At 63.4% G+C, this 9,081-nt stretch overlaps 4 protein-coding genes across 4 annotated transcripts, besides 10 other annotated features; all 4 read left to right on the forward strand.

Moving 5' to 3' along the window:
- The first annotated feature begins 52 nt into the window (after positions 1-52).
- Positions 53-69: a microsatellite.
- Positions 70-495: 426 nt separating this feature from the next.
- Tco025E_07635 (uncharacterized protein) lies at positions 496-1,836 on the forward strand (the record flags this gene model as incomplete). The annotated part of the gene is made up of 1 exon (XM_029374497.1): positions 496-1,836. One exon carries the CDS (start codon positions 496-498, stop codon positions 1,834-1,836), a length of 1,341 nt encoding a protein of 446 aa, XP_029225406.1.
- Positions 1,837-1,845: 9 nt separating this feature from the next.
- Positions 1,846-1,899: a sequence feature (GA-rich).
- Positions 1,900-2,347: 448 nt separating this feature from the next.
- Positions 2,348-2,372: a microsatellite.
- Positions 2,373-2,421: 49 nt separating this feature from the next.
- Positions 2,422-3,771, forward strand: Tco025E_07636 (uncharacterized protein; the record flags this gene model as incomplete). Its single annotated transcript, XM_029374498.1, has 1 exon — positions 2,422-3,771. One exon carries the CDS (start codon positions 2,422-2,424, stop codon positions 3,769-3,771), a length of 1,350 nt encoding a protein of 449 aa, XP_029225407.1.
- A 255-nt stretch (positions 3,772-4,026) lies between these two features.
- Positions 4,027-4,077: a microsatellite.
- Positions 4,078-4,153: 76 nt separating this feature from the next.
- Positions 4,154-4,187: a microsatellite.
- A 112-nt stretch (positions 4,188-4,299) lies between these two features.
- Positions 4,300-4,338: a microsatellite.
- A 24-nt stretch (positions 4,339-4,362) lies between these two features.
- Positions 4,363-4,385: a microsatellite.
- A 253-nt stretch (positions 4,386-4,638) lies between these two features.
- Positions 4,639-4,667: a microsatellite.
- A 122-nt stretch (positions 4,668-4,789) lies between these two features.
- Positions 4,790-6,607, forward strand: Tco025E_07637 (uncharacterized protein; the record flags this gene model as incomplete). The annotated part of the gene is made up of 1 exon (XM_029374499.1): positions 4,790-6,607. One exon carries the CDS (start codon positions 4,790-4,792, stop codon positions 6,605-6,607), a length of 1,818 nt encoding a protein of 605 aa, XP_029225408.1.
- Positions 6,608-6,678: 71 nt separating this feature from the next.
- Positions 6,679-6,702: a microsatellite.
- Positions 6,703-7,134: 432 nt separating this feature from the next.
- Positions 7,135-7,161: a microsatellite.
- A 197-nt stretch (positions 7,162-7,358) lies between these two features.
- Tco025E_07638 (uncharacterized protein) lies at positions 7,359-8,795 on the forward strand (the record flags this gene model as incomplete). The annotated part of the gene is made up of 1 exon (XM_029374500.1): positions 7,359-8,795. One exon carries the CDS (start codon positions 7,359-7,361, stop codon positions 8,793-8,795), a length of 1,437 nt encoding a protein of 478 aa, XP_029225409.1.
- Positions 8,796-9,081: the final 286 nt, after the last annotated feature.

Raw genomic sequence — 9,081 nt, forward strand, 5'->3', positions numbered from 1 at the left:
CACCCCCCCTGCTGTTTCTACTTGTCGCCCTGGTGGGTGTCGGACTCGCCGCCCTCCTCCTCCTCCTCCCTCGCCTTGGCTGCGCAGTACTGTCGCCTCTCTCCCCCCCTTTCCCGCCAATGCATGTATATACATATATACATACATTATTTCTTCCTCCTCGTCCTTGCCGTGGGCCGTGCTTCTTCCCCGCCTTCCGCGCACGCGCACTACAATGCGGATGGCGGGCATCCCGGCACTAGGAGGAAATACTCCCATTCACAGATACCCACGCACACACGCATACACGCAGTCCGAAGGGGTGGGAGAAAGAAGGAAGGGGGAAAAAAAATAAGTGAGAAGGAGAGCGATAGAGAGCGCGCGAGGCGGCAAATAAGACGGGGGCAAAGCCATTCATTTTTGGAGGCGGCGAAGGACGTCCGGTGCGTGGCGCGCTGAGGACACATTTTTATTTTTATTTTTTCGCTTGGCTGCCGCTGCTTCATACGCGAGGCAATGCGGGCCACGAAGCGGCGGCGGCCGACGAGCTCGGCAGGCGCCAGTAGCAGCAACGCCATCGCTGGGAGGCCCAGGCGCGACGGCGACGCGACGGCTCTGCAGTGCGGTAGTCACCCCTCCTCCTGCTGCTCCTCCGACGGCGGCTCCCCGCGGCGCCGCCTGGAGCTGGACGACGAGGGCAGTCAGAGCGTCCTGCTCGACCCCGGGAGCGCCGGGGCCTGGGCGGCCGGCGGCGTTCGCTACGACGCCTCCGACCACACCGTCGCACTTCCACGCAATGGACTCACGAGCCACATGATGGTGCTGCCGCGCGCCCTTCTCACGGATACCGCCACAGATACTGACCGAGACGGCAGTAGGAACAGCCGCAGCACACCGCGGGCGGCGCGTGCATGCGCGGAGGGCGAGCCCTGGCAAGGTTCACCCGACGCCGCGGTGGAGGATGCACGGTGGGCGAATAGCGTCTCACCCAGGCCGGCGGTGAATGCCTCACCCGCGCCGCGGGATGCGCCGGCGCCTCCGTCAGGACGCTCACTTCGTGCGGGCTGCGACTTTGTACGTCTGCCACATCCGCGCCACGGTGAACCCGCGCTCTACCTCTGCCCTCCCACCACGGCGAGTACCGTGAACGACGCCCACAATGACGCGGTGGGGGTGGTACTTTATGAGGTGCAGGCACAGCTGCCACCTGGGGGGTTTGGCCAGACGTGGCTTGTGAACGACACCGTGGAGCCTAATGAGGAGCTGCTAGTCGTGACGCCGTTTGACGTCACCTTTTTCGCCCTTCGTCAGGCGGCCACCCACGGCAGGAAGGAGATGTTTCTCTCCGCGGAGGACCTTGTCATGGGCGCAACCAAGGCGCGCGGCGGCGGCGCAGCGGCGTGGCCCGGCTGGAGAGTTGCTCTGGCGCAGTGCCCTGCACTGGCCCCCGTGGTGGAGGCGATGCAGTCGCACAAGGTGCTTTCACGCATCTGCGACGTGAAGTCGGTGGGGGGTGAACACTACTACCGCCTCAGTGCAGAGAGAATGGGGGAGTGGCTGCGGGAGAAGCTTCGGCGCGTGACAAGCTCCCCAGCCATGCACGCCATCCTGCATCTTGCTCCTCCTCCTTCTCCGTCTCCTTCTCCTTCTCTTCCTATCACCACCACTGGTACGAATACGGCTGGTGGTGCGCCCGCAGGAGGAGGTCGTGGCGGCGGCGACGACGACAAGGCAACAGCGGCGGCTCCCACGACGGCGGTCGGGGTTCCACTCCCGGTCGCCTTTGGTGTGGTGGCAGAGTACCTCGTTGAGGAACTGGCCAGCACGGCCGCGCAGTTGTGCGGGGCGGCTAGTTGAGCTCTGCCAGAGAGGGAGAGAGAAGGAGGAGGAATACGAGAGAAGGAACGAATGAAAAAGGAGCTAAAAAAAAAGAGGAGAGTACTGTGCGTATCCCCCTCTTTTACCCATGCGTGTGCGTGCGCTTGACGTGGTCGCCGCATTGAGCCCTTGACTCTTACCTCTCTGGAGGTGTTGCGCAACTTTAGTTGTTGGCGTAGTTATTTTATTTTATTTTATTTTTCTCTCTGCTCAAGCGGTTGCACGGGCGCGTGGCGCGTTGGGGAGGCGACTGGATTTGTACATGAAATTGCCGTGGAGTGCCGTCCACGTCGCTTGTACGCTTGGGGGGGGGGGGGAGCCGTGCACCTGCTCTTTCCCGCCTTTTTTTTCTGCCTATGCGTGTGTGGGTGTCCGCGTCTTTCTGGGGCCGAAGTGCAACGGTAGGGATCGTGACTTTGCGGGGAGAAGCAAACCGCATTCGCCGGGTAGTTGCTAGCAGCCGAGCTCCTGGGGGAGGAGGAGTGCCGGCAGAGAGAGAGAGAGAGAGAGAGAGACGGTAGGACGCCAGAACGATAGCGAGCGGCGGGAGTTGGGGAGGGGAAGATGATGCGGGTGAGCCGCGCACAGCTGTTGCGGGCCTCGCCGCTGCTCCGTGTGTGGGCTGCCGAGGAGGACGACGCCAACGCGCCCCCGACGACGTTTAAAAACGTCAAGCCGGGGCGGCTGCTGCGACTCTGGCGGCAGATGCGCCACCGCGCGTGGATGATGTACACCTGGGACGAGGAGTGGACGAGCCCCGGCAGCGAGGGCTACCTGCACCAGCAGCGGCTGGAGCAGGTCTGTTTTGCCCCGCTCTCGGCCTACGGCATGGTGCCCGGCTCCTACTGCGACCCGCTGCTGTACAACACGAAGCACACCTCCCCGTTCCGCTGGCACGTGGCAAACACGGCCTCCGACATCGTGGGTCACTGGTACATGGAGGCGGATGAAATCTTCCGCATCAAGGACTGGCAGCCGAAGAACCCGGACGACCCGACGGAGATGTTTCCACGCCCGCCGCAGCAAATCCTCAAGTGGGACGAAACCGTCGACGAGCACGGCAACCGCACCTTCCGCTACAAGTACCGCTACGACTTCATGGGGCCGACGGGGATGTGGGAGGCCTACCCGCGCTACCCCTTCTCCCACCTCTACCTCAACGGCCAGGATCACCACGGGAGGGCGGAGGGCTACGGCTTCAAGCAGGGCCACCTGCTGCGCTGCAGCGAGGAGGAGGAGGAGGTGCTGCGCCGCATCATGGAGGAGGAGGACAAGGAGTGGGAGATGGTAAAGCGGACGGAGGTGGTGCAGGAGCCGTGGTCGTACCCGGGAAAGATGCGACCGCAGGACTTCAAGGGGGCGGTGGAGCGGGCCAAGGCGCGGTTCAGGGAGCAGATCAAGCACGGCAAGGAAACCGACCCCAGCGAGGATCCCGACTACGATTTAGTGCAGGCGGGCGAATTCGTGGAGCCGCGCGACGGTCCACGCGCGGAGTGGCGCCACCTGTGGACCTCGAACCGCCCCAAGGGGGAGCCGCTGCCGTACCAGGTCACCTTCAACGACGGCATCACGTTTGAGGACAATGAAGGGAGGCCGCCCGTGCACCCGGCGAGCCACTATGAGGAGACACCGAAGGAGCCGCCGTACAAGAAGTACGAGGAGCAGGATACAAAGGAGGATGAAGAGCAGAAGCAGAAGCTCAAGTCCGCCTGTGAGCAGTCGTTTAAGGAGTCCATGGCCAGCCATGAGCAGATGCACGGTGCGGCGACAGGAAAAGGAACTCCTGGCAAGCCAACTTCGCCGGGGACCAACAGTAGCAGCAGCAGTAGTAGTAGTAGTAGTGGTGGTGGTGCCGGCTCGCCTCCGTCATCGGCTGCCTCCCCGTCCGATGCGGGGAAAGGCGGTAAAAAGTAACACCGACACGCGTCAGTGCACGCGAAACGTAGAGCATTGTGTGTGTGGTGGGGGGGAGGGTTGAGGGTAGGGGCTGGACCGAAGAACACATAAAGTGACGGAAAATGGGGAGGGGGAGGAGTGGGCGGGGCTTAAAAAAAAAAGAGAGAAATATAGAGTTACTGGAGGCGTCACATCTGGTGAAGATGCAGACGGCACGGCTATCATACATTGGGAGTGTGGGGGAAAAATTTGCATTGACGCGTATTGGTGACGTTCTTTCTTTGTTTTTCTTTTACATCTTCTTCTTATTCGTCTTGTTCCTCTGAGGGGCGAGAGACGGGGGCGGGAGATGCGCCGCGGCGGCCCACGCCTCTCTTCCCCTCCCGCTTGGTGCACGCGCGTATGCATGTGTGCATATATTTATGTATGTATGTGAGGGGAGGCGGATGGATGCGGCATGGCGGTGTCGTTGCGTCTTCGTAAGTCATTCCATCTGCGTGCTGCGCAAGTGGGAGGGCAGACGGGGCTGGAGGTTGCAATACGAGGAAAAAGAAAAAAAAAGAAAAACAAACAAACAAAAAAAAAGAGACGAAACTTCAGAAGAGAGGGGTGTGTGTGTGTGCGTGTGTGTGGCTGATGCAGACAGGCGGGGAAGGGTGGGCGATGAGCCGCCACTTTCCCCGCTAGCGTAAGTGCATGTGAGTGCGGAGGGGCGGTGGCCGCGGCAAAGCGGCAAGTAGCGAAGAGGATGAAGCAGAGGAGTAGGCGTGTGTGTGTGTGACACATTTACCTGGCCTGCCCTCCCAAGTCAGTGTTCGCTCAATTCCTGCAGGCACCGCGCCACGCGTATTTCTGCTTTCACGGCTGCCCTCTTCTTTCCTGCGCCACACCCACCCACGCACACACTCACACACGAACCATGAAGCGAGGAGAAGAGAGCGGAGAGTACGGGCGGGGAGAAGCGCAGTCACGCAAAACCGCTGCCCTCCCCAGTTTCCCTGTCTCTGGGGACGGAGGGAGAGGCGGGGGCGGTGATATGGCGGATGGGATGAATAACGGCCACAGTAACGGACATCCCACGCCTAACCCGCCCGCCGAAGCACGCGCGTTGTCCTCCGCTGCGTCCACGGCCTTTTGGCTGACGGGTGTGACATGCGTCGCGGCGGCGGACCTGCAACCTGTGTGCCGTCCACGGCACGGACTCGGGGAGAAGATCAAGGAGGAGGATGAGGCGGTGGAGGTGAAGCAGGATGAGGCGCGTCCGGCGCACGAGCAGGGGCGCTGCAGGAATGGCAGTGGCGGCGGGCAGTGTTTGGGGTCCGCCTCCGCGGCGGCGGTGGCATGGCTGCGGCGGGAGGAGGCGCACGGGGCCCACAGAGGCGGCAACGGCCACAGTCGCGGCGGGACGGTTCCCCACTCGTCCTCGTCGTCGTCGCCGTCGAGGGTGCCGGTGCACGTCGTGGAAGAGACAGTAATGTGCAACCTCGTCCCCCTGCTGCCGCGCACGCATGCGCAGTTGGGGCTCGTGACACAAATAGTGCCGTGCACGCTCTGGCCGCCTCCCGCAGACGACGCACGCGCCACGTCCAGGGCGACCTCCCTGCAGCAGGCCGCAGGTATGGCCTCGGGATTGCACTGCAGCGCCCTGCGCGGGTCCGGGGCGCCCGCCTCCTTTCTGCCGTCCTCCCCCGCGGCTCTGCCAGGGGCGTTGGTGGAGTGGTCGACCGGCGGCGTGGGGTACACGGCCGACACGGAGGGGCTGTGGGCGGAGCAGCGCGTGGTGTTGGAGCGCTACCACCACCTGCCGCCGCTCGTAATAGACTGTGATGCACGCCACAAGGGCGACACTGCGGGTGACACTGCCGACGGCGATGCTGTGGGGCTGCGCACGCCACCGTCAACGTTGACCGGGGCGGTGCGAGAGCAGCTGCGCCGGTTTTGCTGCCTACAGCAGGAGCGACGCTCGCGAAACGACCTGGGCGAGTGGGTGTTGTGTTTTGCGCGGCTGGTGCCAATAAGCTACGAGCTGGCTGTGGTGCTTGAGCAGCTCACCTCCCAGTCGGGCACCGCCGGCGCCACCGCGGTCGCTGGCTCTCGTGCGGCTGCGGAAATGCTGCCGGCGTGTGATGCGCTCCTTGACGAGATGTTTCTCATTGGCATTGTGCCAAGCGGGGAGCCGCATCGCCTGTCGCTGGTGTGCCCCTCCGAGGCGCACCGGCGGCTGACGGAGCAGCAGCGACTGACCCCGAAGCCGCGGCCCAGCGTTGCGGAGTCCCTGATGGAGATGATGACCTTGGCGCTGCGCGAGTCGCTCTGCCGCCGCATTGGCGTGCAGTACGAGCTCCTCCGCATTCTTCGCGTGAAGGCCCTGGCTGCGGCGCACCGCGACCTGCTCTTCCAGTACTCCCGCTGGTACTCGAGCGTCCCACCGCCGCTGGCCGCGCTGCACGTGTTGGCCGGCAGCACCCTCTTCGCCCCCCTCGTGGCGCAGCGCTGGGCCCGGCGAGCGGCAACGCCGTCGGCCGCCGGCGTGAAGCGCCGACGAGCGGCGGAGGCGGAGGCGGAGGCGGAGGCGGGGGCGGAGGCGGAGGAGGCCCCCTGTGACCGCGTCGGGAGGGCCGTGGCGGCGAGGGTGCCGGCCGAAATGGACCTCCTCGACGACGACTACGCCGCCCGCTTCGCGGCCTGGATGCGGTGCGGCGGCGGCGGCGGCCTGGGCAACCACCAGCACGGCGGCAACGTGGGTGGCGGGTGCGATGAGGGGGCACTCGCGGCAACGGTTAGTTGGCTGCGCCGGCGCAGACGCACCATGACGCTGAAGGAGCTCGACGCCTTCGCCCGCAAGAAGCTCTGAGCCCCCTGCCGCCTCCGCAATGGAGGACAGCAGGGACGGCAAGCAAAAGTCACTGGGAGCCGATGGAGGTGTCGCTTTCTCTCTCTCTTCTCTCTATTTGACTGTGTGTGTGTGTGTGGGCGGATGCCTTGTCGCTGCAGCGCCCTTTCTTCATCTTTGTGTGGTCTCATGTACTACTTCTCTCTGCGTGGTTCATTCTTCGCCGACTGGGCGCGTGCGTGGCTCTTGCCTACCGCCTTTCGCCTTGCCCCGGCAGTCGCTTGCCGCACCGCCTTCTCCCTCTCGCTGCCCCGCCTCTGCTGCAAGGGAAAAAATACGAGGGCGGACATTGCAAAGGCCCCCGCGGGCAGCAAGAGACAGCCACACGCATACCCTCAACAAAAAAAATATAATAAGACGAACTCAAAATAACTTTCTCCAGAGTCGCATCTGCAGAGATTCAAACAATACGAGACAGCGAGCACCTCAAGCACCGCCTCTGGGGGGGGGGGGGGTTGACATACACGCAGGAGACTGAGTCAGTGGGGAAGAAAGGAAAAGAAAAAAAAACAAAACACGTGTAGGCAACCTCTTTTTCTTTCTTTATTTACATCTCTCTCTCTCTGCCCCTCCGCTTCATTGGGCATCGCCGCGGAGGTGCGTGCCTGCGTGTATGTGTGCGGGGTGAAGGAGGGAAGGCGTCGCTTGCTCAGTGATGGCTTCAGTCAAACCAACTCTCCCCCACCGCACAGGCCAAGGAAGCAGAGCAAAGATGCAAAACACAGAGTTGAGTTCGAGGCGACTCTCCAACGGTTGCCTCAGACAGGCCTTGCATGGACCGCGGAGGGCAGTAGTGGCTCGCACCGTGCGAAACGGCTGCTATGAGGTGAAGCAGCCGTTACTGCGGGAGGAGGCGCAAGACATCCGAGGGGGTTATCAGCCGGGGCTCAATGCGGGCTCGGGCAGGAGGCAGCTGTCCCCCGCCAGGAGGCCTCTCACTGCTCCGGGGCGGGTGGCGTTGCTGAATTCCCCCCTCAGCGATGTATCTTCCCGGCGACGGCGCGCCTTTATGGAAACTGCGCCGCACACCTGCATTAACGGCGCCAGCGCTGATTCTGGTGCCGCCGCGGGTGCGGCCGTGAACGGGAGGGATGGCGTGCGGCGGGCGAGTCAGCAGCGAGGGCAGCCCCACGGGGTGTCCGCGCGGCTGCCGCGGCGTCGTTCCCTCCTCTTCTTCCCCAGGACGCGGGCCAGGGGCAACAACGCCAGAGCCACCGGCCTGGTCGAGTTCGTGCGGCACAGTCCCTCCCTGAGCCTGCAGTCGTCGAACTCGGCCCCCTCTTCCTCGCTGCGACACGCTCGCCGGACGTGGCAGGCGGAGGCCGTCTTGCGTCGTGCCCTGTCCTCCCCGGCTGCCTCGGCGCTAGACAACGTGACGCCGCTGTCGGCGCGAAAACACTCCATTCGCAAGCAGCTGGCCACCACCCCGCCGGCAAGGCGTGAGAACGGAGAGGCGCCTGTGGTGTTCCGGCGCCACCTCACCTGCATTGGGGTCTCCCTGGGGCAGAGCTCGGAGCGCCGCCCGCGGCCGCATCCGTGTAGCCGGCCCATCTCTCCCTTACCTTCCCATCATGGGGGGCCGCACAGCACAAAGTCGCGAGGCGGCATCCACGGCAGCCGCCGCGGCCACAGGGAAAACCTCTTGTCTGACGCTTCTCCCACGGCCTCCTCTTGCCAAACCAATCACCACGCATGCCTGACCTCGCGCAGCTCAATGGAGCGAGTGCGGGCGAACCGAAGCACCCTGACGGGGAAGTTCGACTGGCCCTTGGGACGATGTGGAATTTACTGGGCTCCCTCCAACTTGCGCAGAGCGTGTGCGCCCTTGAGTCCTGCGCGGCCCACAGGGATGGAGCAGTTATCGATGCGCGATTTTCTCTCTGCTCACTTGCCGTCGTGTGAATTTAACGCGTTTCTGAAGTGCGTCAAGGTCCGGGGGCCGCCGTCGAAGGAGGACGGCAAAAGTCATGCTGTCGCCACCATACGTGAAGGGGATTACCTCTTTGCGTGTCAGGGCAATCCTCTGGTAGACATCACCGACCTCGTGCAGGTCGTGCGCGAGTCCCTGGAACGCGGCTGCGAGAGCCTCGAGATGAACGTGTTGCGCGGCTCGGCGCCGGCTTTGGTGCGGGAAAAACTCCACGCGTAGTGGGCGTGGGTGGGTGGGGTGGGGGGGCACCCACAGGGAGCCGGTGTGTGTGTGTGTACCTGTGCAAGTTTTATGGGGCTCAGTTGTTTTTTTTTTGCAAACAGTCACGAGCGACAGACGTACACATGCGAGACGCCCGTGTCGTGCTTCTTCTGCCCCGCTCCCCGCCGTCGAGGCTGGCGGCGGCGGCGGAGAGAAGCAAATGGCGGTGAAAAGTTAAAATTTTTTTTTTTGTTCTTAAGAAAAAAAAAAGAAGCTCGAGGACGACTAAAATACGTCTGTCGCT

The sequence above is a fragment of the Trypanosoma conorhini genome (assembly GCF_003719485.1).
Source record: "Trypanosoma conorhini strain 025E chromosome Unknown Tco_14.4_contig_00607, whole genome shotgun sequence".
NCBI lineage: Eukaryota > Euglenozoa > Kinetoplastea > Trypanosomatida > Trypanosomatidae > Trypanosoma > Trypanosoma conorhini.